At 60.1% G+C, this 23,150-nt stretch overlaps 12 protein-coding genes across 12 annotated transcripts; 6 read left to right on the top strand and 6 right to left on the bottom strand.

Annotated features, from left to right (window-relative positions):
* Positions 1–49: 49 nt before the first annotated feature.
* Positions 50–2,402, top strand: BDZ90DRAFT_281474 (hypothetical protein). The gene is made up of 2 exons (XM_025509362.1): positions 50–789; positions 873–2,402. Exons 1-2 carry the CDS (start codon positions 95–97, stop codon positions 2,311–2,313), a joined length of 2,136 nt encoding a protein of 711 aa, XP_025360273.1. The 5' UTR covers positions 50–94; the 3' UTR covers positions 2,314–2,402.
* Positions 2,380–3,293, bottom strand: BDZ90DRAFT_70670 (hypothetical protein). The gene has a single exon (XM_025509795.1). The coding sequence runs from the start codon at positions 3,178–3,180 to the stop codon at positions 2,446–2,448; it is 735 nt and encodes a 244-aa protein (XP_025360272.1). The 5' UTR covers positions 3,181–3,293; the 3' UTR covers positions 2,380–2,445.
* Positions 3,294–4,164: 871 nt separating this feature from the next.
* BDZ90DRAFT_255470 (clathrin adaptor, mu subunit) lies at positions 4,165–5,958 on the top strand. Its single transcript, XM_025507854.1, has 5 exons — positions 4,165–4,527; positions 4,607–4,873; positions 4,952–5,012; positions 5,090–5,351; positions 5,427–5,958. The coding sequence occupies exons 1-5, from the start codon at positions 4,233–4,235 to the stop codon at positions 5,877–5,879; spliced, it is 1,338 nt and encodes a 445-aa protein (XP_025360271.1). The 5' UTR covers positions 4,165–4,232; the 3' UTR covers positions 5,880–5,958.
* A 121-nt stretch (positions 5,959–6,079) lies between these two features.
* BDZ90DRAFT_234087 (hypothetical protein) lies at positions 6,080–7,831 on the top strand. Its single transcript, XM_025506890.1, has 2 exons — positions 6,080–7,053; positions 7,146–7,831. Exons 1-2 carry the CDS (start codon positions 6,124–6,126, stop codon positions 7,428–7,430), a joined length of 1,215 nt encoding a protein of 404 aa, XP_025360270.1. The 5' UTR covers positions 6,080–6,123; the 3' UTR covers positions 7,431–7,831.
* A 52-nt stretch (positions 7,832–7,883) lies between these two features.
* BDZ90DRAFT_208682 (hypothetical protein) lies at positions 7,884–8,507 on the bottom strand (the record flags this gene model as incomplete). Its single annotated transcript, XM_025504020.1, has 1 exon — positions 7,884–8,507. A coding segment is annotated over one exon (624 nt), but the record flags the coding sequence as incomplete, so codon positions are not given.
* A 111-nt stretch (positions 8,508–8,618) lies between these two features.
* On the bottom strand, positions 8,619–9,359 carry BDZ90DRAFT_223160 (hypothetical protein; the record flags this gene model as incomplete). The annotated part of the gene is made up of 2 exons (XM_025504561.1): positions 8,619–8,659; positions 8,738–9,359. Coding segments are annotated over 2 exons (663 nt in total), but the record flags the coding sequence as incomplete, so codon positions are not given.
* Positions 9,360–9,557: 198 nt separating this feature from the next.
* BDZ90DRAFT_262300 (hypothetical protein) lies at positions 9,558–11,269 on the top strand (the record flags this gene model as incomplete). Its single annotated transcript, XM_025508467.1, has 2 exons — positions 9,558–9,892; positions 9,967–11,269. 2 exons carry the CDS (start codon positions 9,558–9,560, stop codon positions 11,267–11,269), a joined length of 1,638 nt encoding a protein of 545 aa, XP_025360267.1.
* A 23-nt stretch (positions 11,270–11,292) lies between these two features.
* BDZ90DRAFT_223337 (Cullin-domain-containing protein) lies at positions 11,293–13,144 on the bottom strand (the record flags this gene model as incomplete). The annotated part of the gene is made up of 2 exons (XM_025504573.1): positions 11,293–12,285; positions 12,374–13,144. 2 exons carry the CDS (start codon positions 13,142–13,144, stop codon positions 11,293–11,295), a joined length of 1,764 nt encoding a protein of 587 aa, XP_025360266.1.
* Positions 13,145–14,681: 1,537 nt separating this feature from the next.
* Positions 14,682–16,145, top strand: BDZ90DRAFT_234083 (protein YOP1). The gene is made up of 5 exons (XM_025506889.1): positions 14,682–14,787; positions 14,865–14,876; positions 15,093–15,185; positions 15,251–15,423; positions 15,493–16,145. The coding sequence occupies exons 1-5, from the start codon at positions 14,734–14,736 to the stop codon at positions 15,704–15,706; spliced, it is 546 nt and encodes a 181-aa protein (XP_025360265.1). The 5' UTR covers positions 14,682–14,733; the 3' UTR covers positions 15,707–16,145.
* A 204-nt stretch (positions 16,146–16,349) lies between these two features.
* Positions 16,350–17,531, top strand: BDZ90DRAFT_70405 (hypothetical protein). The gene has a single exon (XM_025509793.1). It carries the CDS (start codon positions 16,403–16,405, stop codon positions 17,300–17,302), a length of 900 nt encoding a protein of 299 aa, XP_025360264.1. The 5' UTR covers positions 16,350–16,402; the 3' UTR covers positions 17,303–17,531.
* A 315-nt stretch (positions 17,532–17,846) lies between these two features.
* On the bottom strand, positions 17,847–18,986 carry BDZ90DRAFT_209026 (acid protease; the record flags this gene model as incomplete). Its single annotated transcript, XM_025504031.1, has 1 exon — positions 17,847–18,986. A coding segment is annotated over one exon (1,140 nt), but the record flags the coding sequence as incomplete, so codon positions are not given.
* A 1,324-nt stretch (positions 18,987–20,310) lies between these two features.
* Positions 20,311–22,909, bottom strand: BDZ90DRAFT_243221 (HCP-like protein; the record flags this gene model as incomplete). The annotated part of the gene is made up of 3 exons (XM_025507427.1): positions 22,556–22,909; positions 21,439–22,479; positions 20,311–21,362 (listed from the first exon to the last, which is right to left on the bottom strand). The coding sequence occupies exons 1-3, from the start codon at positions 22,689–22,691 to the stop codon at positions 20,311–20,313; spliced, it is 2,229 nt and encodes a 742-aa protein (XP_025360262.1). The 5' UTR covers positions 22,692–22,909.
* Between the last annotated feature and the right edge of the window lie 241 nt (positions 22,910–23,150).

Here is a 23,150-nt window from a genome sequence, read left to right as displayed (position 1 = left end):
ATTCTCTCAGCGCGGAAGGGGCGAGCGAGACGTGCGTTCACTCTGCCGTCACCACCACTACCACCACCACGTCCTCACCCTCCGCCTCGTGTCCATGACAGCTGTGGCCACTCCTCCTCCACGCCCCGGCTTCGGCGCAGAGGACTTTGTGGGCTTCGATCTCGGCGGTGGCGACGACTTAGCGGGCGGCAGTGGCAGCGGAGCCATTTCGGCAGAGGCCGGTCCTTCTACCACCTCGTCATCAGCCGCCCCTTCCCGCCGTCAGTCTCGCCACACCTCCCCCTCTACCAGCGGAGGTGGTGGTGGCGGTGGTCGCAAGCGCAAATACGGCGATGAAGCAACGATGCCGCCGGACGATGGCATGACAAAGAAGGAGAGAGAGAGAGCAGCAGCTCGCGGCACGCCGTGGAGCATCGATGTCAATTGGTCCACAGCACGCAATGCAGCTCAGCAGCTCAACCGCGAGCTCATCGCCTTCGAAGGGTGGCTCTCCCCGACGCGCAAGGAACACGCATGCAGAGAGATGGTCATCGATCTCATCCGCAACGCAATAACGTCGCAATGGCGTGATGCAAAGGTGCACAGCTTTGGTAGTCAGGATACTGAGCTTTATCTGCCGCAAGGGGACATTGATTTGGTCGTCGTTTGTGAAGCCATGGAGATGCAGAGGAGGGAGGGGGTACTCAGGAGTATGGCCGCTTGTCTCAGACGCAACAATCTTGCAACGGACGTGCAGGTCATTGCCAAAGCAAAGGTGCCCATCATCAAGTTCGTCTGCACATACGGGCGGTGAGTGCGCGCCTCCTCAAGACTCTGAGAGCCCTCATAGAGCGCACAACTGATCCTCTCACTCTGTTCCTACGCCGCGCCAGATACCGCTGCGACATCTCTGTCAACCAGGTGAATGGCCTCCAAGCAGCCGACTGGGTGAATCGCATGCAAAGCGAGATGCCCGCCATTCGCCCCCTCATCCTAATCACAAAGCACCTCCTTCAACAACGCGGCATGAGCGAAGTTTACACGGGCGGGCTAGGCTCCTTCTCCGTGATCCTCATGGTCATCAACTTCTTACAGCTCCACCCAAAAGTCCAGCGAGGAGAGATAGACCCTTGCTTCAACCTCGGTGTGCTCTTCCTCGAATTTCTGGAGCTGTACGGCAAGAACTTTGGGTACGATGAGACGGGGCTTACAGTGAGGGATGGTGGGGGCTATTTCCGCAAGTCGAATCGAGGCTGGGTAGATCAGGGCAAGCCGTACAAGCTCTGCATTGAGGATCCCCAGGCTGCGGACAATGACATCTCCAAGGGGTCGTACAACATCTTGAGCATCAGGTCGGCCCTCTCTGGCGCCTTCGACTTGCTCACTGCGGCCGTGTGCCAGCGAGGGATTGACATGGCGAGGGGGCGAAGCGGAGCGAACAGGATACGGGGCACAGCCTCGCAGCAGCAACATGTCCGTTTTGACCCCGACGAGGAAGCGCGCGCCGCCCTTCTCTCAGGCAGTCAGGGCTCCTCCTCATCGTCATCACGCAGCGACCGCGACCCTCAGTCCCTCCTGGGAAGCATCATCGGTGTGAGTCGCGACCTCACAAAGGCGCGCAAGGACATCGCCCAGCTATACGACTCTGGCGCTCTGCAGGCCAAGCTGGGTCGCTCTCCGCCGGGTAGATCGCCCAGCCCTGGGCCATCCAGTCGCAGTAATAGACCGCCAGAGCCACATTACCCGCCTCCCTCACCCGCTCCTCCCCCGCCGCCCCAGCCCCCACGTGATCCTTCCACCGGAGAGAACGGACCGCGCAATGGCTCGTCGTCCTCCTCTAGCGGGGTGGAAAGTGTTATCAACATCCGCGGGGCAGCGCGGTCCGCATCGTCATCTCGTCACAGTACCCCGCGAGGAGGGCGAAGGGATCATGGCGTGGGTCCGGCGATCCGCATCGACTCGAGCGATGAGAGTGACGAGGAGACGGACTCGCGGTATGCTGCTACGAGGAGGAGGCAGCCGTCGCAGCAGCAGCAGCAGCAGAGGCAGCAGAGGCAGAAGCGTCGCTACGTCAGCGAGGAATCGGATAGCGGCAGTGGGAGCGAGATGGACGAGAGCGACGGTGGGGTGGGCGAGGGTGGCTCAGGCTCTTCACCGGAGGAGGGGCAGGTAGTCATCAAGGGCAGCGCCACAAACGGCGCCACATCCTCCGCGAGAGGCTTGAAGAGACAGCGCTCTCGCGACTATTGGCTAAGCAAGACGTATGCTACTACGGAGAGGAGCGATAATGAGGATGAGCAGCGAGGGGATGGGGCAGAGGAGAGTGATGCCTAGCCGCTCCTGCCGGCGTGAAGATTAAAGCATGACAGAGATTGGTATCCAATATGAAGCATGATAGCCATCGTGAATGGGTAGTAGACGACGCAAAGCGCTATGAATGGTATGATGGAGCGCCCCCCCCCTCCTCTACACCTGCACTCCCACGGCGTCCTTCCCCAAATTCTTGACCGCCTGCTCCCCCTTACGCATCGCCCCCACCATCTCCCCCAATGCCTGCTCCGCATCCCCCGCAACGGGCTGCACCCTCGCATACACCTTACCACCATACCTCTGCAGCGAGCTGGTGAAATCCGCCTCTGCCGCATCCAAATCGCGTACAGCACGTTGCGCACTCGTCATGAATGGGGCGTACGGCTTGAAATCGGCGAGGGCTTTGCATGTGGCGAGGTACAGGGCTTGGAAAGAAGCCACGGCCTGTCCAACATCGGAGGCGGCAAGTTGTGTCTCGTACGTGGCGAAGAAAGTCTTTGCCTGCCCGTAAAGCCTGGCAAGGTAAGTGTACGAGGCAGCCACTTCTGCTGCGAATTGTTGGGCGTACTGTGAGCCGGCGAGGGCGGCTGCTTGGGCATTGCTTTCGACCGTTGAGGCTCCACTGGCTGCTCCTGCCACCGCGAGGCTGGCCCCCTGCTGAGCGTAGGCGGCAAAGGTTGTGGAAGCTGTGTGCACCTGGTCGTAGGCGCAGGCTGAGCCTTGCTGTAGGGTGAGGGCGAAGCTGCGGAGGTCCATATCGAGCGGGTTGGACGAGTCGAAGTTGTATTTGACCCTGCAGGGGGAATACGAGGAGGAGGGGAGAGCACTTGCAGGAGAGAAGGCGGCTGCGATGGTCAGAAGAGCGATACTGGTTGAGGTGGTGAAGCGCATGACGGCGTGCGTGTGTTCTAGCGAGGTTGGTTGAGTGGCGCTCGTTAACGTGAGAGTGTTCAAGGAGTGTGGGTGACTACGTCCAGGCTTGGGAGTGGGCTCAGGGGTGCAATGAGAGGGATAGGGGGGAGAAAGGAAGATGAGTTTCGTGAGACATTGCTGCGAAGAGGAGCTCGATCCCTCTTATAGCGATGCGAGCGGCAGATCTTCGCGCTAGTATCAGTAATGGGCGGCGGGCGTTTCTCGCACGCAAGCGGGCAGTCAGCACGGCGACCTCCCTCTGCCTCTCTCCCCTCCGAGTCTCAGTCTCTTCCTTCCTTTCTTCCTTCCTTCTTCCCGGTACCCTCCGCAACACCTCGTCGCATTCTGTTCTATCCTGTACCTGCATTCCCTCTTGCCTCGATCATTCCCCGAAGACAGATAGAGCTGCTTGCCTGAATGCTGCGACGAGGGGATCTGCGGGTCAGGGCTCGGATAGGGGCTCTTTCACAAGAGGTCATGGCGTCGCGCTGAGAAGGCGTCGATGCGAAAAGAGTCAACTTCCGAGAAGTCAAACGTCAATGGTCGGGGCGAGAATGTCGAAACGACAAAGATGCCTTCGCTCTGACCCAATAGTGGTGGCGGTCCTCCAGCGCTTCCCAGTCTGAGCGTGATCACGGGCCCCCTTGTACGCCAAGCCAGACCGTCCCGCTCGAGAGATTTCCATTCAAGCTGCGCTTCCGTGTCAGCTCTTGGGAGAGACAAAGGTGGGGAGATGGTCATCAGGCTGGCATCATCTGCTCGAGTCTATGTGGACAAAGGGCTGCCCTTTCTTGGTGACTGCGAGCGAACAAAGCAACAGGCCGGGGGTCGAGAGCAGCAGGGCGCACGCAGCGAGGCGTGGCGGGGGGCCGGCGGCAAATGGCCTGGCTCGTGCAGATGGACATGGGGCGTCGCCCAGCGACTGGCGGCGGGCGAACAACTTGACGTGCGATCCCCTGCCCCCCCCCCCCCCCCCCTCTTACCCCACCTTCAGGCGCTACCATCGCAGCTCTCGCCCTCTCGTCGTCGCGATGATCAGCGCCTTCTTCGTCTTCACACAAAAGGGCGACGTCCTCATCTCTCGCCTATACCGCCCTGACATCAAGCGATCAATCGCAGAGATCTTCCGCATCCAAGTCATCTCCAACCCTTCGGTGCGCTCCCCGATCATCACTCTGGGCAGCACCTCCTTCTTCCATGTGCGACATGAGAACCTTTACCTTGTGGCCGTGACTAAGAACAATGCCAATGCGGCGCTGGTGTTCGAGTTTTGCTATAGACTGATAGGCATCGGGAGGAGCTATTTCGGCAAGTTGGACGAGGAGAGTGAGTAGAGGCGCGAGAGGCGCCAAGAGGGCACTGCCTCCAGCTCACCCTGCCCTTTCCCCACGTCTATTCTCACCAGGCGTCAAGAACAACTTCGTCCTCATCTACGAGCTCCTCGACGAAATCCTCGATTTCGGCTACCCTCAAAACTCAGAGACGGACACTCTGAAAATGTACATCACGACCGAGGGCGTGAAGTCGGAGCAGGCCGTGAGGGAGGATTCGGCCAAGATTACTATCCAGGCTACAGGGGCCACGAGTTGGAGGAGGGCGGATGTCAAGTACAGGAAGAACGAGGCATTCGTTGACGTGGTGGAGAATGTGAATTTGCTGATGAGTAGCAAGGGTGAGTAGAGAGCGTGTGGGCGTACGTGCGAGAGCTGAGCTGATAAGGTGTTGCTCTTCGTCGGCTTGGCCGCTGCAGGCACGGTACTACGAGCAGACGTGGACGGCCAAATCCTAATGCGTGCCTATCTCACCGGAATGTGAGTGTGACGAGGCGGCCTCCCTGTGTCACCATCCTCACTCTAACCATCGCGCCCCCCTTGCCCCGCACGCACAGGCCCGAGTGCAAGTTCGGTCTCAACGACAAGCTCGTTCTCGACCGCAAGAAGCAGCGCAATGGCGAAAGCATGGGAGATTGTCCCGGTCTGGGCGACGAGTCTTCTGCCGTGGGAGCCGTAGAGCTGGATGACTGTCAGTTCCACCAGTGCGTCAAGCTCAACAAATACGACACGGACAGGTCCATCTCCTTTACCCCGCCGGACGGGGCATTCGAGCTTATGCGATATCGCTCGACTAACAACGTGAACTTGCCCTTCAAGGTGCGTAGAGGCGGCGCGAGAGAGGCGTGTGACTGTGCGACATGACTGACAACCGCGCTGCTCGCTCGCTCACAGGTCCACCCCATTGTGGAGGAGGTCGGCAAGTCCAAGGTAGAGTACACCGTCCACCTCAAAGCCAACTTTGACGCCAAGCTGCACGGCACAGACGTCGTGGTTCGCATCCCCACCCCACCCAACACCACTGGCGTGAAATGCGAAGTTGCCCTAGGCAAAGCCAAATGGGATTCCTCCTCCTCCCAGATCCTGTGGAAGATGCCGCGCATCCAAGGAATGAGCGACGCGACGCTTACGGCCGAGGCCACCTTGACTAGCACAACGACGGTGCGCAAGGCGTGGAGTCGACCGCCCATTGAGATGGACTTTGAAGTGCTGATGCTTACGGCGAGTGGGCTGTTGGTGAGGTACTTGAAGGTGTGGGAGAAGAGCGGGTATCAGAGTATCAAGTGGGTGAGGTACGTGAGTAGGGCGGGAGGTGTCACAGGGAGCAGTTATGCGATTCGTATCTAGGGCGGGGGAGATTAGCGGGATGTCTCTTTTCATGTTGTATCTTTAGGCAGAGACGCACGATGCGGATCGATTGTAGCGCAGGAGTGTGTAGCGGTCGACGAGGCGTGAGTGAGCCCTCGAGTGAGCGCTGACTCTTCTCCACTCAGCAACGCGTCTGTCCGTCCGATGCGTTGGCCTCGGCGCTCTCTGTCCGTCCGTCGCTCCTTTCCTTCCCTTCCTTCCTCACCCCTCATCACACCGCAGCATGTCTTCCTCCTCCCTCGACGCCAGCACAAGCGGCGGTGGCACAGCCTCAACGCCTCCCATCACCTCCTCCTCCTCCTCACCCTCCACCCCGACCTCGGGCACACCAAGCGATGCAGCCGCCCGTCGCGAAGCGCGCAAAGCCCGCATCTTGGGGAAAGGTACGGATCGCTTGGCCAAGCTGACCAAACAGGCTCGGGGGGATGAGGCAGAACTGCTTTATCCTTCTACCCCACCGCCGGCTGTGGGTGGGGCTCCATCTCAGGCTAGGAAGGCGGGAGGGCGAGGGGATGAGGACGATCCGGAGGAGATCGATATAAGTGATCAGGCGAGGATGGATCAACAGATGGAGGGAGCCATGCAGGCTTGGCAGCGACAGCAGCAGCAGCAGAGCGCGGCGGGACAGGGTCAGGGAGGACAACCGATGCCCCAGGATCCCTTTGCTCAGATGATGGCTGCTTTGACTGGCGGCGGCGCCGGATCGGGTGCATCAGGAGGCGAAGCAGGAATGGGTGGGATGCCCGACCTTTCCCAGCTCTTTGCGGCTATGCAGCAACAACAACAACAACAAGGCCAACCTGGTCAAGCAAGCGCCGATGGGATGCCTCCTCTTCCCCCCTTCATGCAACAACGCCAACCTGCCCCTACTTCTTGGCTTTCCACGCGCTTCTTCTCCCTCTTGCACACAGTCGTCTTCCTCGCCTTGGGGTACTTTGCCGTCTCCACTGCCCTGCTTGGCGTTCCCACCGCTCAGCAGCATATGGACGTGGCGATGCGCGAGGTGGAGAGCAGGCAGAGGTTGAACAGCTGGGCCAGCTTGGCGTATTATCGACCAAACACAGTGGCTAGCGCGACGGCTACTGGTGGGGGAGGGGTGCAGGCAAGACATTTCGATATCGATGGCGCGAGGGTAGGATTGGAAGGGCCGGTAGTGAGTTGTGCGAGCCCCGCTGGCAATCTTCCCTCCCTCTCCCGTCACTTTGACTGACCTTGACTTCTCCTCCTCACACGGCACACAAACAGCCCCTCTTCCTCCTCTTCCTCCTCCTCGAGCTTTTCCTCCAATCCCTGCGATTTCTCCTTCTCCCCTCGCCCTTCGCCGGCTCTACCTCCCCACACGGCCAGCAAGCAATGGACGGATCCCCACTCTCAATGTTGCTCAACTTCCTCCCACCCACACTCCGCTTCGTCGTCGTGACGGGAAAGCGTTGGCTTACCCTCCTCGGCACGTGCGTAGACGATGTCGCCGTGCTGGTCTTCGTGCTGGGATGTGGGACTATTTGGTGTGCGGCTCAGGTCAAGGGATGAGAGGCCGAGCGAGGCAGAGAAGAAGCAGTGTGTGGTTGTGCAACTGTCGGTGAAATGCGAGGTGTGGTTACAAGAGTGAGATCTCTCCACTGGGAGCGGGGCCTCGTTTCAGAGAACAGGGCGTGTGTTTCTTTCGGGCGCGCTGCTTCATCCGCGCAACTACAGCTCATCGTGTTCCTTCCCTGACGTCGCACCTGTACCGACGGGGCGTTGCCGCAGCTGCTCTCCCTCCGACGCAGCCGGTACAGCTGACGTCTTGATCGACTGCGCGACGGGCTCTTCCATACCTTCCTTCTCCCGCTTCTCGCTCTGTCCCTTCTTCTCGGCCTTCACCCTCGCTTCAGCCTGCACTGCCTCCTCACTCCCCCACGTCCATCGCCTGCCCAAGACCTTCCTATCCATGACCCCATGCACAGCATTGATCCCCAACAAGACGGCCACCGTAACAAAGACGCACGCTACGTGGAACAGGGCCCGTTGCGTCGTACTCATCAATCCCAACAAGGGGTAGGGGTAATGCCCATTCTTGGAGGCGCAGAGGCTCTCCCACCCCCAATAGGCGAATACGGCCAACCCTGCACTGTACGTTGGCCAGCTCGTCGTGAGCCTCCGCACCGAGAGGGGTAGAGGTGGGGAGAAGAAGAGGAAATCCACTACGAGGAAGATGGCGGGGAAGGCGTGCATGGTTAGGTCTACTACCCAGGGTAGGCGAACGGGTTCCATGACGAATTGACCTGGGTTGAGCGGGTCGGCTACTTCTCGTTCGGGAATGAGGAGAGAGGGGTTGATCGCTAGGACGGTCCAGTAGAGGAGGGAGACCATTAGCTCTGCGGGGAGGGTAAAGGTTGCGAGGAGGCGCTTCACGACTCGCAGGGGTCGCACGGAGGGGGAGAGGGTGTGGGCGAGTGAGGCGAGCAATGTGGCGAAAGTGAATGCGAGGCTGAGGTTGGTGAGGAACTGGTAGTGACCTCCAAACTGCGAGCTTAGGTCTATCCCTGCTAGGATCTCTAGTTGGGCGAACTGTGAGAAGGCGAAGCTGCATGAGGCGAGGCCGATGGAGTAGCAGAGGGTGCGGGCCGAGGAGGAGGCGGAGCTGATTGGCTTTAGCTTAGAATCGTCGACTGGTGAGACGAGGGCGAGTGCGAGGAGGACCATGTCCTTGAGGAGGGAGGTGAGCATGCCGAGGATGCGGCCACAGACCATATTCCAGACTGTGGCGGAGACGGCGCCTGCGATGACGAAGGAGGAAAGGAGAAGAAGGGTCAGAGCGTGGAGGGACGATGTTTGCGACCCTCGCCGCTACGTACCGGCCGGTGCGCTCGGCAAGCTAAGCACCCATCCCATCGGACCCAGCCAATTAGCCGCAGCCGTCCCACCGGCCTTCTTGCCCCCACGAATGAGCGCCATTGGTGGAATAGCCGCTCCCGGAGGAAGCCAGAAGATGGGCGTCTTCCTATAATACGTTGTCACCGCAAAGGGCGCCAAGGTAGTCACGATGAACAGAAGCGCCTTGACAATCATGCTCAGCGTGGATCGAGACGAGGAAAGGGATTTGTTGACCCCCTCCAGTTCGGCCAGCGTTTTGTCCACTTTACGACGCAGTTTGGCCCATTTGGCAAACTCGTCTTGGCTGCTCGTCTTTCCTAATTGTTGGCGCGTCTCAAAGAGGTCACGCTTCAATACGCTTTGCTTGCGAGCGAGTCCTCGCTGAAAGAGGAAAGAATGGGTGGGCTGGACGAGAAAGGTGAGAATCGCCTCACTCCCGATGGACTTGAGGGTGTGCGAAAGGGAGGCAGTAAGGAGGATGACGATGGCCGGGTGAAGCCAGAGGGTTGTGCTGGGCAAGGTGAGGTGGCCGATCGTCGAGGCAGCCTTCTCGAAGCTTTGATCGGCACTCTCCGCTATGACCTCGTCCACTACTGCGTCCATTGTTGGCGGGCGCGAAGTCGTTGGATGGGATGAATTGATGGCGAAGGAAGAAGTGATCAAAGGCAATCATCGCCAGCCCCGCCCGCGGTCCGCGTCTCGCCTCCACGTCGCAGCAAGTCGAGGGCCGATGCGTGCGTGCCTCGAATCGCGCCTGCTTTCTTTCTTTCTTTCGCAACCAACACCAGCTGCCTCCCAATGATGGCTACGGCAACAGCGTCAACGCAGCCAACACAATCTTCACGCTTCCCTCCCGAGCTCAGCGCCCTCATCACACCCCTTACCCTCCGCCTGCGAGACGTCCAGTCCTTCCAACTCCCTCGCCTCGCCTCATCCTCTTCTTCGTCCCCAGCCTCCGCCCAGCAAGCTCAGGCCGCCTTTGCCGGCTACGAGCAAGAACTCAACGATGCTCTGGATGATTGCAAGCGCTTTCTGAGGGAAGGCGATGCTATCTTGGATGAGGTGCGCGACGAGAGGGGTGGGAGCGATGAGGTCCTTGAGGTCGAGTGGGCGAGGGTAAAGGCGCAGTATGCTAGGTGAGTTAGCTCGACTGCGCGAGAGCACAAAGCGTATGCTCATCAGAGCGTGTCTCCTTTCGCATCGCCGCCAGCGTCCGCTCTTCTGCTCGACAAGCCCTCCTCTCCGCTCGTCGAGGCCTGGCCGAGAACAAGACGAAACGACGCCCACCTCCAGCGGAAGAAGTCCCACGCTCCGACTCATCCGCTCCTCCTCCCTCGTACAAGCCAATCAACGGTGGTCTCCAACCCGCATCTCGCAACGCGAAACCAACCTCAAACGACCCCGACAGCACCTCTGCTGCGCAACACAGCTCTCAGCTCACCTCCTCGCTCCAATCCACGCTACAAACCCTCTCCCACTCCCTAGTCCAATCCTCCCACTCCCTCACCCTCCTAGACGAAAGCTCCCAATCCCTCGCAGAGCTAGGAATGGACTACGCCTCCTTCCAGCTGCTGATGACCAACTCGGGCAAGATATTGAAAGGCATGAAGAGCAGGGATAGATGGGACTTCCTCATGTTAATGGCGGCCTACCTCTTCTTCTTTGCCTGTGTGGGCTACGTACTCAAGGTCAGGATCTGGGATCGCGGTATGGCCGTCGTGGCCCTCTTGTTCAGAGGGGTGGGCATCTTAGGGCCCAAAGGGGCGGCGCAGGCTGCTGCAAAGGAGTCAGCGAAGGCGGTGGCCGCCGCCGCTGCGGCTAGCAAGAGTAGTAGCAGCAGCGTCGTGTCAGCCAGTCTGGCAGAGGCGGCAAAGAGCAAGGCGAGCGAGGTGGCTGCAGCGGCAGCTCAATCTGCGGCGGCGGTAGCGGCGGCGGCCGCGGCAAGCTCCTCCTCCTCGTCGTCATCATCCTCCCTCTCCGCAGCAGCCAGCAGAGCCAGCGAGGAGGCAGCGCAGTCCTCTGCCGCAGAAGCAGCCCGCGTCTCGTCGATGCAGGAGGCAGCGCGAGTATCGTCAATGGAGGAGGTCGCTCGCGCATCTTCGATTGCGGAAGCGGCTCGAGTCTCGTCCGTCGAGGAAGCAGCTCGTCTCTCATCCGTCGAAGCAGCCCAATACTCGTCGTCGTCCTCCTCATCTATGGAAGCGGCAGCCCGCGCATCGTCAGCGGCCGAAGCGGCAGTCGCAGCCGGATCGGCAGCCGCAGCGGCCGGGGAGACGGCGCAGCCATTAACCCAAGCGGTCGACGAGGTGGTCAGCTCCTTTTTCTCTGCGGAAACGCCGGCGGGAATGCAGCAGCAGTACGGTGACGACGACGATGACGATGACGCGGTGGTGGAGGAAGTAGTAGAGGAGGTCGTATTCGTCGAAGAGGAGCCGGAGATCGTCGAGGAAGTGATCGAGGCCGAGCAGAACTCGCCCGAGCAAAATGCACCCGCGCAGCACGACGAGCTCTGAATCAAATGGCACGTCGCGTCACGTCACGCCAAGTAACGATACACCCCTCTCTGCCCCTCAACCCTCTCCATATACTCCTTCTCAATCAACTTCTCAAACGTCTTCTTCACCTCACCCACATCCACATGGAACCGACTCTTGATCGCGTCCACCACTTCCTGAAGCAGCTCAGCATGAGTCAACTGCTTGCGCGCCTTGAGCACCCTAACCGCCGCGGCCTGCAGAACGAGATCGCGATCCAGAAGAACGCGGGATTGGGTCGATGCCTGTTCTTCGCGCGTCTCTCGCATCTGGATCTGATTGATACGCACGCGATGTCGATCGTTCTTGAAGTGCTCGTTGAGACCAAACGAGTCCAGCTCTGCGTCCACCTCGCGACCCTGAGGCTCTTTGCGGAGGACGCGTGTGGGGATTTGCCCGCAAGCCAGGGATTGGAGGGTGCGTTTGAGCTCCGTATCGTCGAGCCCCGTCTGCTCTTTGATGGCAGAGTAGTGGAGCTTCTCCCCCGGTGCAAGGTCGGAGAAGAGGAGGAGGACGATTGCTTGGAATTCAGAGACGTGCAATTCTTTGACGTCTTCGCCTGCTGGCTTGCCCTTGCCTGCCTTGGTGGGGAAGGAGGCGCGCAGCACGCATGTACCGAGGGAGTGGGCCCAGTGCAGTCTTCTTCCTGCGGCTCGAGCACCGTAGAAGGTCTGGAAGCGCTCCGTCGCGGTGGCCATCGCAGGAGGAATTCTAACCTCTACCATCGGGTAGGTGGGCCAGTGCGCTTGAGTGAGCACGTTGACTGATAGCTCGAAGTCTTCGCCCTCCGTCTCGCTGAGCGCTTTGCTCTGCATGGAGGAGAAGGCCTTCATCATCTCGTCGCTCAGCGTGATGTCCTTGAGCATTGTTTCGAGACGCTGCGTGAAGGCGGGGCCGCACTCGTCTTTGAGCTTGAGCAGCATCGACTGTTCGGCGTCACTTGAGGCGGAGCGATTCAGGAGGAGGCGCTTGGCGAAGTGACGTTTGTAAAATTCCTGGTGGCGAGCGAGGAGGGAGAAAGGGGCGGCAACGTCGTCAGCAATGGCAGGCTAGGCCGATTGACATCTCCCTGCGCGGGCTTACCTCAAACATGTCCTTCGCATGCGTGTATCTGAAGAGGGTCAACGCAGCGTCGAGGCATCTCTCCAGCTCCTCATCACTCATTGTCCTGTTCCCGCTCTTGAGCTTCACATCGAGGTACTTGGCACAGAGCTCGGCCACCTTTCCTCCGCCTGTGCGCGAGTTGACTACACGCTCGAAGCCTTCCTTGCGCTTCACGAGGAAAGAGTCGTGCTTCTCGAAGGCTTGCTCCACGGTTGCGTCGATGGTGTCCTTGAAATCGATCAAGCGCTCAATGAGAGCGTCCTCGTCTGCTGCAGCGAGGCGAAGCAGCTCTTTGTCCTCTTCGCTCTTGGGTGGGTGAGGGACCTTCGATGCCTTGGCAGCTGAGGGCGGATTGACGATTGTGGTTCCCACAGCAATAATGTGATCGACAAAGACCTTTGTGAGGGGCTCGAGAAGGCCGACGGAGAGGAGCTGGCGGTACAAGAGGGAAAGAGGGCCGAGGTGCGCGCCACTGCCGCCAGCGAGGAGAAGGGTGGGCAGCCCTGCCGTAAGCCACTCTGCTTGCTTCTTGACGAGCTCCTCGCGAGTCGTGGTCACGAGACATTCGCGCCCCTTCTGCACCTCCAGTAGCCACTGAGCTCGCTGCGTCTCCTCCTCGATGCGCTTCTGAGCGTGAGTGAGGTACGTCTCGAGCGCTTCTGCTGAAGATGCGGTGGCACCTTGAGACGCCAGATTGGCAGCTTCGAGCGAGTAAAAGGTGCGTGTGTCGGTGAGGATTCGCTCTTCCATCGCCGAGTAGCGATCGAGGCGCAGGAAGAGGGCGAGGAGGGGTGTATGCAGAGGGCGATACGCAGCTGTGAGGGAGCCATCTCGTTCGCCGTCTATGCTCTTGGACAAGTCCCCAAGGGCCTTGTCCAGGATAGCCTGATCGTCGATGACGTGGTGCGTGAACAGATCGATGAGGAGGCGGTGCGAGGTCTGCAGCTCGGGATGCGAGAGGACGTAACCAGAGTCGAGAGTGACGAGGACATCAGAGACAGTAGCCTGCGGGTATGGAAGCGCAATGAGGCGTCAGCATGCTCTCCGCTTACAGTTCTCGGGCGCCAGCTCACAATTCTCCGCAGCCACTGCTGCCACGCCGTAGCCAACGCCGCCAACCACGCTGAACTGCTCATCTGATTCTTTAGATCGCGCGCCACTTCAACGGCAGCCCTCTCCCCCTCCATCTTGACTCGCTCGTACAAGTCTGCGCCGACGTTTGCGACGTGGACGAGCGACTCGACGACATTGTAGAGCTGCTCCAAGGAGATGGTCAATTCTTGCCCACTGCTGGAGCTGGAGGAAAGGATGGTCCGCAGAGAGCGAGAGACGAGTGCCAGGTTCTGAGGGGCAAAGTTGGGTTTGATTGCGGAAGGCGCTGAGCAGGTCGAGGAGCGAGAGGCATGAGTGAGTGCACACAGATTGTCAGAGAGATCGTCTGCACACACCCTTGGCATTCTTGACGGCAATCGAGGGAGCCAGGCCTCGGTGGCGCTTTGCTGCGTTGCCGCCATTCTGACCAGCACCGAAGAGGGCGGCAAAGGGAGAAGCAGACGACGACGAGGCAGACGAAGGTGAAGCTGGTGATGTCGAAGAGCGAGCGAATGCCTGCGATAGCGGCCCTCTAGGCGCAGCGATGGTCATGGCTGCGAGTGGTGGAAAGGGAAGACAAAAAGTGTTGGCTCAGCCAGAGAGCGCCCGTGCACGAGCCACGCCCACGCAGCCTCGATGATGTCGGGCGGCGCCGAGAGCGCGGGCGCGAGCGAGGCCTTTGCCCTCAGGGGATAGTTCAGGCAACAGGGATGACGGCCCGCAACAAGGCTGTCCAACGCGACGAGTGCGGACTCGTCACCCCCGTCGCTACCACATCGTCATGCCTGCTCCATTTGAGCGAACGGTTCGACTCGCGTGCTCTGATTGTGCTTCTCTCACGCGGGCTCCTTCCTTTGAGCCATCGAGCGTCGAGTTGAGTGAGCGGGCGGCTCCACTTTGCAGTCTTGCTTGCCCGCACCTCGCACCGCACCGCCCCGCCCCGCCCCGCCATGCCGCTTAGTTTGTCGAGGCACCAGCGAAGAGAGAGGGAGCGAGCGAGGGTCGACCCTATGACACTCAGTCACTCACTCAGCCAGCAGCAGCGCTGGCCTTCTGCCGTGCGCCTCGGCCGCCCTGCTCGTCGTTGTCTGTGTGGCCCGCTTCGTCGTCCTTCCTTTCTATCTTCTCATCAACTCACACTCACGAGATCATCACGACCCAACAGCGTTTGCTGAGATACTTCTGAGAGAAACGACATCACATCAAGAGCTACCCTTTCACGCCCCCACTTTTTCAGACTCGCAACAATGGCAGCTCAGGCTCAGCAACTTCAGCAGAAGTTCGACTACTTTGTCGCTCAGGTGAGTGCGCTCAGACGAGATAAGAGTGCTAACGAGGAGCGCAGAGACTGAACACCATCTTTCCATCGCTCTAACAGATTGACAAGGAGGTGTGTATCTCGTCGGTGCCTCTGTGATCTCGCTGCTCGTCGCTTCAGTCGTCGTTGTTGGCCGCCTCTCTGCTTCGCAGCGAGTGACGTGGAGGTGTCGAAGACCCTGCGCAGATGGCCGTGACGGCGATGGTTGCCAGCGACGGTAGCGAGGAGCCAGCTCGATCCTCACGATTACGTTCGCTCACCCTCATCGTTGTTCTGCCACACTCGCAGCTCTCCAAGTACCCGCATCTGGTCAACTTCGAGCGTACCACGAGCGTGCCCAAGGCCTACGCGGCCATCGGTACCGTCTCGCTCCTGACCATCGTGAGTGCAAGCGGCGCATCTACGCTTGACCACGATACTGACACGCATCTTCTACCCCACACCAGCTCATTTTCTTCAACATCTTCGCCGGCTTCCTGACGAACCTCATCGGTTTCGCCGCGCCCGCCTACTTCTCAATGAAGGCTCTCGAGTCGCCCCAGCCCCAGGATGATGTGCAATGGCTCACCTACTGGGTCGTCTTCGGTGCCTTTACCTTCGCCGAGACTTTCGTCAATGTGTGAGTGCGCTGCACGACCCCTCAATCAGCGCAGCATTGACCCCCTTGCCCCCTCCCGCGCGCACACAGCATCCTCTACTGGTTCCCCTTCTACTACACCATCAAGACGTTCATCGTCCTCTACCTTATGCTGCCTCAGACCCAGGGCGCCAAGGTTGTCTACAGCCGTGTGCTCCGACCCATCTTTGTCAACACCAAGGCTTCGGTCAACTCGTCTGCATCGGCTCAGATGCCCGCTGGTGCCCAGCCTACCCACCCCGTTGGCGTTGGTTCCGACCACTAAGCGTGCGGCGACTTAGGTGTAGCGCAGCGCTGGCGCATAGAAGGGGGTTGCAGGCGTCATGGCCAGGCGCTGCGTGCTTTAGGTGGGCGACAAGGTGATGAGGACGGGATGTCGGTGCAGCGAGGAAGAGACGCTTAGAGGCTGCATCAAGCCAGCATAGCATCTCTGTCAGCTCCTTACCGCCCCGGCTCACCCCTCTTCCGTTCGCACGCACGAATAACGAAGACGACGATGACGACGACGACCGCGACGAGCCACGCCCCTGTTCATCTCCTCGCCATCTCTCTACAACTTTCAACCCCGCCTCTGTGTCTTTCCTTCTCCCTCCCTCCGCCATATCCCCACCTCCCCTTCTCCCCTCCGTTCCTCGCGACTCGACTTGACCTTCGATTGTGTTACGCCCCTATCGCTGCTCGGTCGACTCCAATGAAAAATCAAATCGAATCGAAAATGACTACACATCGATATCGAATGAATACAAATCGGCGCACCCTGCACAAGGATGACAAGCCCCACTTAAATTCAACCCCCTCTGCCTCCGTTCCGAGCGCGGCCCTCCGCTTCGCCTCGCCTTACCTCGCCTCGCCTCGAAGTCAAATTTCTCTGGACAGCCTCGCAGCCCGCCCGCTCGCCCGCCGTTGCTTAGCCACCTTTGCATCCTCCCCCTCCATCTCCACCGCAACGTCACCCAGCATAATGGTCTCCTCCTCATCAGCATCAAGCGTAGCGCCTCGCACCCTCTCCTCCGTCTCCAAGGGTAAAGAATCGGTCAAGTCGTCCATCGTCGGGAGCAGTACCAAGGCGAGCATGCCGGCTGCTTCTCGCAACGGCGTTGATGACGACGACGATGAGGACCTCTTGATCGGGTCGAGCTCGACCGTCCCGTCTGCACCTGAAGGCGCCGCAGGCATCAACGGCGGGATGGACCTCGACGACGGCGAAGCTGGCTCAGCAGCCGCAGAGTCAGGCTCATCCTCCCGCCCCTCCTTCGCCCCCCTCTCCCGTACCCAACAATCTGCGGCCTCGTCGTCGTCCTCCTCTTCCTCCAAGCAATCTCAGCTACGCCGCATCCCCATCCCTCCACATCGTCTCACCCCTCTCAAATCGGACTGGCCCAAACTCTACACCCCGCTAGTGGACGTAGCCCACCTCCAAGTACGCATGAACGTACCTCGCAAATGCGTCGAGATCCGTTCCTCCCCTCACACCCCTGATGTAGGACTGGTACAGAAGGGGGCAGACATGCTTCGCGCTTACGCCTTGGGATTTGAGGCGGACGACGCTGTTGCCCTGCTGAGATTGGACGACGTTTTCATTGACACGTTCCAGATTAAGGACGTCAAGACTCTTCAGGGGGATCATCTGAGTAGGGCTATTGGACGATTGGCGGGAAAGGATGGGAGGACGCGATATGCGATTGAGAATGCTACTCGCACTCGTATCGTCTTGGCGGACGATCGTATTCATATCTTGGGGGGATTCCAGGCTATCAGGACTGCCAGGAATGCCTGTGTCAGTCTTGTCTTGGGTAGCCCGCCTGGAAAGGTATACGCGCATGTGAGTTTGTCCGAGCCCACGATACCTAAGGACGCGTAACAAGAGCTCTTGCGCTGACATGCTGCGATCCTGACCCTGCTCTCTCGCTCCGACAGCTCAAGACGGTCGCTGCCAGGCAACGCCAGCGTGCGTGAGGCGTGCCAACCCTCGACAGGCTGTCCGGTCCCGCGCTCGCTCTTGTTTTGTCGTTCTCCTCTCACGATCAAATCAATACGCCCGATATCCCGCCACAGCGAAGTCATTCGGCGACACGAGAGAGTGTGGTGTGGTGTGATGATGCGCCCATGCATCGCTTCGATTACGAAAAAAGGTGACTACTCTACTACGACTACGGGGTCTCGCCACTGAGTTGCCCAAAGATGCTAAGCTAGCTACGTGATACGGATGGCGACCCCAAGTCTGTCATCTGTCCACTCTACAAAGTCCTTGCTGCCACAACTGGCGCGGGCTAAAGGGATACGAATCGGGTCCATCTCCTCTTCCCTCTTGCTGCGCCTCACGGCTCCCCCTTCCTCTTCGCCACCCCAATCCTCCTACCACTGAAGGCTGCACTCGCCTTTGTCTGGTTAGCGGGAACGGGCACTCCCGTATCAAAGGTCACGACGTGCCCTCGAATGAAGACGTCCCCCAGTACGGCAAAGGGCGCACTCGTGGGCTGGAAGGCCGAGAGGCACATGTCCTCGAAGGGAACCGTGGCGTTCATGGTCGGCCGTGGCTCCAAGGGCCAGAAGACGAATCTGCTCACGGGTACGGTGAACTCCTGCCCGCCGAGTGTGATGCTAAAGGGCTTGTTGCGCTTGTCGGCCGACAGACGGGCCTCGTACTCCGGCAAGCCCGTACGACAAGGGACCAGCCATGGATTGCTCGTGCTTCCCGCCCCTTCTTCGCCGCCTTCATCTTGTAGCTTGACACTATTTGCAATCTGCGCGTTGATCTTGTCCGTGATCGTCTCGCTGAACAAGACGAGAGCGGTTCCAGTGTCAACGATCATGCGGTGGTACTTGTCCGCTGGGTCGTCCACGTCCGTTGAGCCAATGCGAATCGAGTCGTAGGAGATGCCCCAGTAGTTGGAGCTGGTGGCATTGAGCCACGTCGGCTCTGTCCTTGCAGCTGCACTGTCCAGACTGCCAAAGGTGTAGCGTCCTCCCCCACCGAGGCCAGTACGACGCTCCGCTTCCACCAGCGTAGCGGTAAGGTAAGGCTTTGTTAGTTTGCCTTCCCGCACCCCTTCCTCGAGTGGGTCGTTCCATCCTCCTGGGTAGTACGGGTCTAAAGAGCGTGAAGGGGCGAAGCCGATGAGGCCTTCCATCTTGCCCGAGGAGGAGCCGCCAGTCGCGCCCGTGGCGAGGGCGAAGGTCATGTTCTCTATGCGGAGGTTTGAGCCGAAGGACACCGTGTCCAGGCCGAGGTAGCCCTGAATGCCCCTCCCAGAGCCATACGTGACATTCCATTCTGTGCCGGGCGTGCCTGCTGGGGCTCTCACCTGCCTGCCCGTCTTTCCATCCAGCGTACGGTTATTGAACGAGCTCGACCGTGCTGGATCGAAAGCGGAGTGGTTGGACGCATAGCAGCACGCCGGGCTGTACACGTACCCGTCTGCGGATCCCGAGTCCAGAACCACCTGCATCTGCTGCGCCGGCGTGCCGTACGAGGCCGTGACCAGCCACTCGTTGTCCTGATGGTCATTCTGCGCTCGTGCGACCGAGACGCCCCAGCTGTCGTCGGTATCGATGCGCAATGCGCCTGAGACCGTGTCCACTACATCAGAGATGAGGTCACGCTTCTGCGCTGCTTCGACGCCGTGCCACCTGTGATGGAGGAGGCCGCGAGCGCGACCGCGTAGCTTGCCAGTTGAGGCATCCCAGACTGAGCCTCGGGCGGGTGGAGAGTGGTGAACCGTGACTTGGTTGGAGGAGGTGGCTCGGCGCAAATGACTGTTGATGGTCGTGCGGGAGTCGATACGGTTGGAATGAGATGACGAGGCGGATGCGCAGTTGGCTAGGGCAGTGAGGATGAGGGCGAAGGTGACGAGGGTGTAGAGGCGGCCGTCGAGGCGCGTAGAAGAGGGGGACACCATGGTGGACGAGGAGTGGGGCTCGGCGGTAATGTGGCGCCTTCACTACCTTTTGGGGATCCAGTCGTGCGTAGCAGGGTAGGAAGTGTCTTGCTGAACGAGATGGGAGATGAGGTGAGGTGACCGCAGTTAGACGGGGGCGCAGACGAGAGGCGGCTCGTACGGCGCGTCTGCTCTTCGGCGCTTATTGAGGGCGTTTCTATGAGAAGCCGTACGGGGAAGCCGGAGGGAGGGACGAAGAGAGGGGCAGCGAAGGGGGAGGGGGGGAGTGAGGATTAAGAGGGAAAGAAGGAGGACAAGACGCCCATCAATGCCAGCGGATGAGGATGGATCGTTGGACAGCCGTGCAACGTGAGGCCACTCGACTCGACTTGACTCAATTCGAGTCCTTTACGCCGCCTGTCCTTGCGCACGCCCGCTGCGCCAATTTGGAGCGGAGAGGAAGAGGAAGAGGTAGGGGGGAGGGGAGGGGAGGGGGGAGAGCGAAGGAAAGGGGAACGCAGGGGGAGCCACTCGCGAGCGGACGGGCGGAGAATGGGCGACAGATGACCCAAACACGCACTCGCAGGCGGAGAAGCGGCGGGGAGGCAGGGTGCGGCCGCTGGAATTGCGTCGCCAGGAGCTTTTTCGGATGCAGGCACAGCACCACGGCTCAGCTGATCAGACCCAAGAGCGCAGCAAGAGCGCGGCGGGCAAGCTTGGCAGGAGGCCGCGGCATGGAGAGGGCCAAGGGCACAGCCAGCCTAGGTGCGAGGATGCAAGTGGGAAGCATGAGAAGGGCAAGAAGCAGCACCTTGAGAATACCCGCCTCGATTGCCGACTCGAGGGTCCTGTGCGAGCTCGTGACCATCACGTCGCGGTTGGCGTGATATCACGCTGGTGGTAGTCACGTCCACGCACGTCGCTGCCGCACTCTCGCTCGTCTCGCCATCGCTGCGGGTCACACATCATGACATTACGACCGTCCCCGCGTCTACATCACCACGCACTCCTTTTCAGCGTCCCCCCTCGTAGCCCTCGCTGGCCTCTTAGCAGGCTTGGCTCCCATCTTCTTGAGCTCCGTCAATCGCTGCATCGCTCTCTTGTTCCCCTGCGCCGCACTCCGCATGTACCACCGCTTCGCCTCATCCAGATCCGCCTTGACGCCGATGCCCACCTCGCTGTAGTACCCCACAGCATACTCTGCCTTGGGAATACCCTTGGCCGCTGCTCTACGTGCCCAGAGATATGCCTCGGCGTCGCTTTGCTTGAGTACACCCTCCGAGCCAGTGAGATACCATCCGCTCAACGCCAGTTCGGACTCGCCATCGTTGCGTCCTGCGGCCTTGGTATACCAAGCGATGGATCGCCTCGGGTCCACCGGGCAGGTGAGGGCGCCATACTCGTATGCACTGCCCAGCTTGAACTGCGAAGGCGCATAGCCAAGCTGCGCCGCCTGAGTAAAGAGTTCCCGCGCATACGCCTCGTCGTGCGGTACGACGGTATTCTGCTTCTCGTGGAGCAGACCCAACTCGTGCAGCGCATGCGGGTTGTCCTCGTCTGCTTGCCCTGCGGCACGCTTCAGCCAGACGATGGCTTCGCGCACGTTGCGCGGCTGTCCGAGCAGTCCATTGAGCAAGATCATGCCCAACTTGTACATCCCCGCCGTATCTCCCAGTGCGCTGGCCTTGCGGTAGAAGAGTACGGCCCGATGATGGTCGCGTCTCGTCCCAGCTCCCACCTCGTTACACACTGCCGTCCTATAGGTCGCAGCAGGGTGGTTCTGCTTGCTGGCCTGGACGTACAAGTTGTAGGCCTTCTCGTGGTCCACCTGCAGGCCGAGTGATCCGTTGCCAAAGCAGTTGGCCAGGAAGAACTGGGCCTCGGCGTAAGGGGGCTTGCCTAACCCCATGCCTGTTGTGGCGAGGCGCTTGATCAGTTTGAGCGACTCTGAAAGAAGGGCGTCCCGGTATTTGCGCGCTTGCTTCGGGCCATCCTTGGGGTCTTGGATCTTTTTCGCGGCTTCGATGAGGTAGCGAGCGAAGCCTGCGTGATAAGGAGAAGGGGCGGGAAACGTGAGCAGGTGGGCGAGGGGATGGACGGGGGACACGCGGCGACTCACGGAATTGCTCCTCGGGATCTGGGTCTGCTTTCATCCTCGCCCGATACTCGTTGACAAAGTCCTTGCTGTACGGGAGTGTCTGCTGAGGCAGCCCCACGTCCTTGCTACTGCGACGACGTCCGCCGGAGACTGGCCCGCCGGAGTGATTGGAGCCAACAGACATTGTTGTTCCCTGTCGGAAGAGGCCGGGCTGCGGGCCAGGACCAGGAGTCATGGGCGTCATGCCGAGATGATGCGATGCCCCGCTCTGATGGCGAGAAAGAGAGGGAGGTGTCTGCTGGCCGTGCTGCTGCGGCTGGCCAGGGTAGTCCATGCCGTACCCGGCAGCAGCGGCATAGTAAGGGTTCGACTGAGCATCGTATGCGCCTTGCTCGTAGTAGCCTTGATCTCCTCCACCCTGCTGCTGCTGCTGATAGTAGTGGCCATCTTGCGAGCCCGCCTGACCGCCCCACTGACCCTGCTGCTGCTGCCACATGCCCTGCTGATACGCCTGCTGTTGCTGCCAAGCTGTAGGATGCTGATGCTGTTGATGCTGCTGCCATTCCCAACCGCCGCCGTTCGCATTGGGATTCGCCCCTCCGCCGCCATTGCCAGCCCACTGCCAAGAGTTGGGATCTTGCGGTGGTGCAGGTGTGGAAGCTCCACCTTGTCTGATGTCGGCCGCCGTCTGGTCAATCTCGTCGGCAATGGCGGCAAGACTGTTCTCGTCTTTGACCTCTGCAGCCGACTGGTACATCTCCTGCTGAGCATAGAGGGCGTTGGCACGATCTACGCTACCTGAAGCACTACCGAAGCCAGGCGCAGCGCTGCCGGCTTGTCCTGCTGCTGAGCTGGATCGAGCACTCGCTGCTCCTGGTGAACGAGCTCTGTAGTGGACGGGACCCATGCCTGGCGATGATCCTACATTTTGGGGCCCACCGAGGTTCATCTGGTCGAAGGACCTAGCCATGAAGTCGTCTGCTAATGGTGGACCCTGACTCGACGACCCTTGGCGATCGAAGCCCGGCGCCGAAGTGTTTGACTGGGAGTACATTTGCGGGGCTAATTGAACGGGAGGAGATGACAATCAGCATTGCAATCTCGAGGTCATCTCGGCGTCTCTCGATTTGGAACTCACGTCCCATGCTGGCCTGCCGTGAACGAGGGGGTGGATGAGCGCCGCCTTGATATCTGCTGCTGCTTCCGCCGCCATCGTTGCTATACGACCCATCCCGGCTTGGATCATAGACGTTGGACGCAGCCGTCGATGTCATTGTGAGAGCGAGGGATGGTATGAGAGACTCGCGGCGTGACAATCATGCGCAGAAGGGCAGGGAAGGATTCGAGCTGGCCGTGGTATGTGATGAATCAAGAAATGGCCAGGAAAGAGTGATGCAGAGCGACGATGATGCTGTTGAGGGGAGTGAGAGCAAGGAGGAGAGGTCGCGAGCGCTTCTTGCGTCCTTGCCGTTGGTGTTGGGAGAGAAAGGAGTCTAGACGTCCCTCGACGTCACGCAGGCGGTGTCAATCTCACTTTCGTCCGCCGGCCGCCCCGCCCGTCCAGCCAAAGCCCGCGCCAGGGGAGCTATGCAAGCCGGGGCGACGACCGAGTAGCAGCAGCGCCCAGGGCGAGGCCCGTCGTCATCCCACAGCAGCCAGAGGGGGAGTGGTAGCACACACCTCGACGTCAACACGCTCTTCTTCAGCATCATTGTGATTCCTCACTGATTGCT

Source organism: Jaminaea rosea (genome assembly GCF_003144245.1).
Source record: "Jaminaea rosea strain MCA 5214 unplaced genomic scaffold BDZ90scaffold_14, whole genome shotgun sequence".
Classification (NCBI taxonomy): domain Eukaryota; kingdom Fungi; phylum Basidiomycota; class Exobasidiomycetes; order Microstromatales; genus Jaminaea; species Jaminaea rosea.
The sequence above is the reverse complement of the archived record's forward strand: the minus strand, read 5'-3'. Positions and strand labels throughout refer to the sequence as shown.

Bases quoted from the DNA above. Each gene is read 5' to 3' on its own strand.
- BDZ90DRAFT_234087 (XM_025506890.1), top strand. From the start codon at position 6,124: ATGTCTTCCTCCTCCCTCGACGCCAGCACAAGCGGCGGTGGCACAGCC. The intron at 7,054-7,145 runs GTGAGTTGTGCG...GCACACAAACAG, and splicing joins TAGGATTGGAAGGGCCGGTA to CCCCTCTTCCTCCTCTTCCT.
- BDZ90DRAFT_281474 (XM_025509362.1), top strand. From the start codon at position 95: ATGACAGCTGTGGCCACTCCTCCTCCACGCCCCGGCTTCGGCGCAGAG. The intron at 790-872 runs GTGAGTGCGCGC...ACGCCGCGCCAG, and splicing joins TTCGTCTGCACATACGGGCG to ATACCGCTGCGACATCTCTG.
- BDZ90DRAFT_234083 (XM_025506889.1), top strand. From the start codon at position 14,734: ATGGCAGCTCAGGCTCAGCAACTTCAGCAGAAGTTCGACTACTTTGTC. The intron at 15,186-15,250 runs GTGAGTGCAAGC...ACCCCACACCAG, and splicing joins CCGTCTCGCTCCTGACCATC to CTCATTTTCTTCAACATCTT. The intron at 15,424-15,492 runs GTGAGTGCGCTG...GCGCGCACACAG, and splicing joins GCCGAGACTTTCGTCAATGT to CATCCTCTACTGGTTCCCCT.
- BDZ90DRAFT_255470 (XM_025507854.1), top strand. From the start codon at position 4,233: ATGATCAGCGCCTTCTTCGTCTTCACACAAAAGGGCGACGTCCTCATC. The intron at 4,874-4,951 runs GTGAGTAGAGAG...TGGCCGCTGCAG, and splicing joins TTTGCTGATGAGTAGCAAGG to GCACGGTACTACGAGCAGAC. The intron at 5,352-5,426 runs GTGCGTAGAGGC...GCTCGCTCACAG, and splicing joins ACGTGAACTTGCCCTTCAAG to GTCCACCCCATTGTGGAGGA.
- BDZ90DRAFT_70405 (XM_025509793.1), top strand. From the start codon at position 16,403: ATGGTCTCCTCCTCATCAGCATCAAGCGTAGCGCCTCGCACCCTCTCC.
- BDZ90DRAFT_70670 (XM_025509795.1), bottom strand. From the start codon at position 3,180: ATGCGCTTCACCACCTCAACCAGTATCGCTCTTCTGACCATCGCAGCC.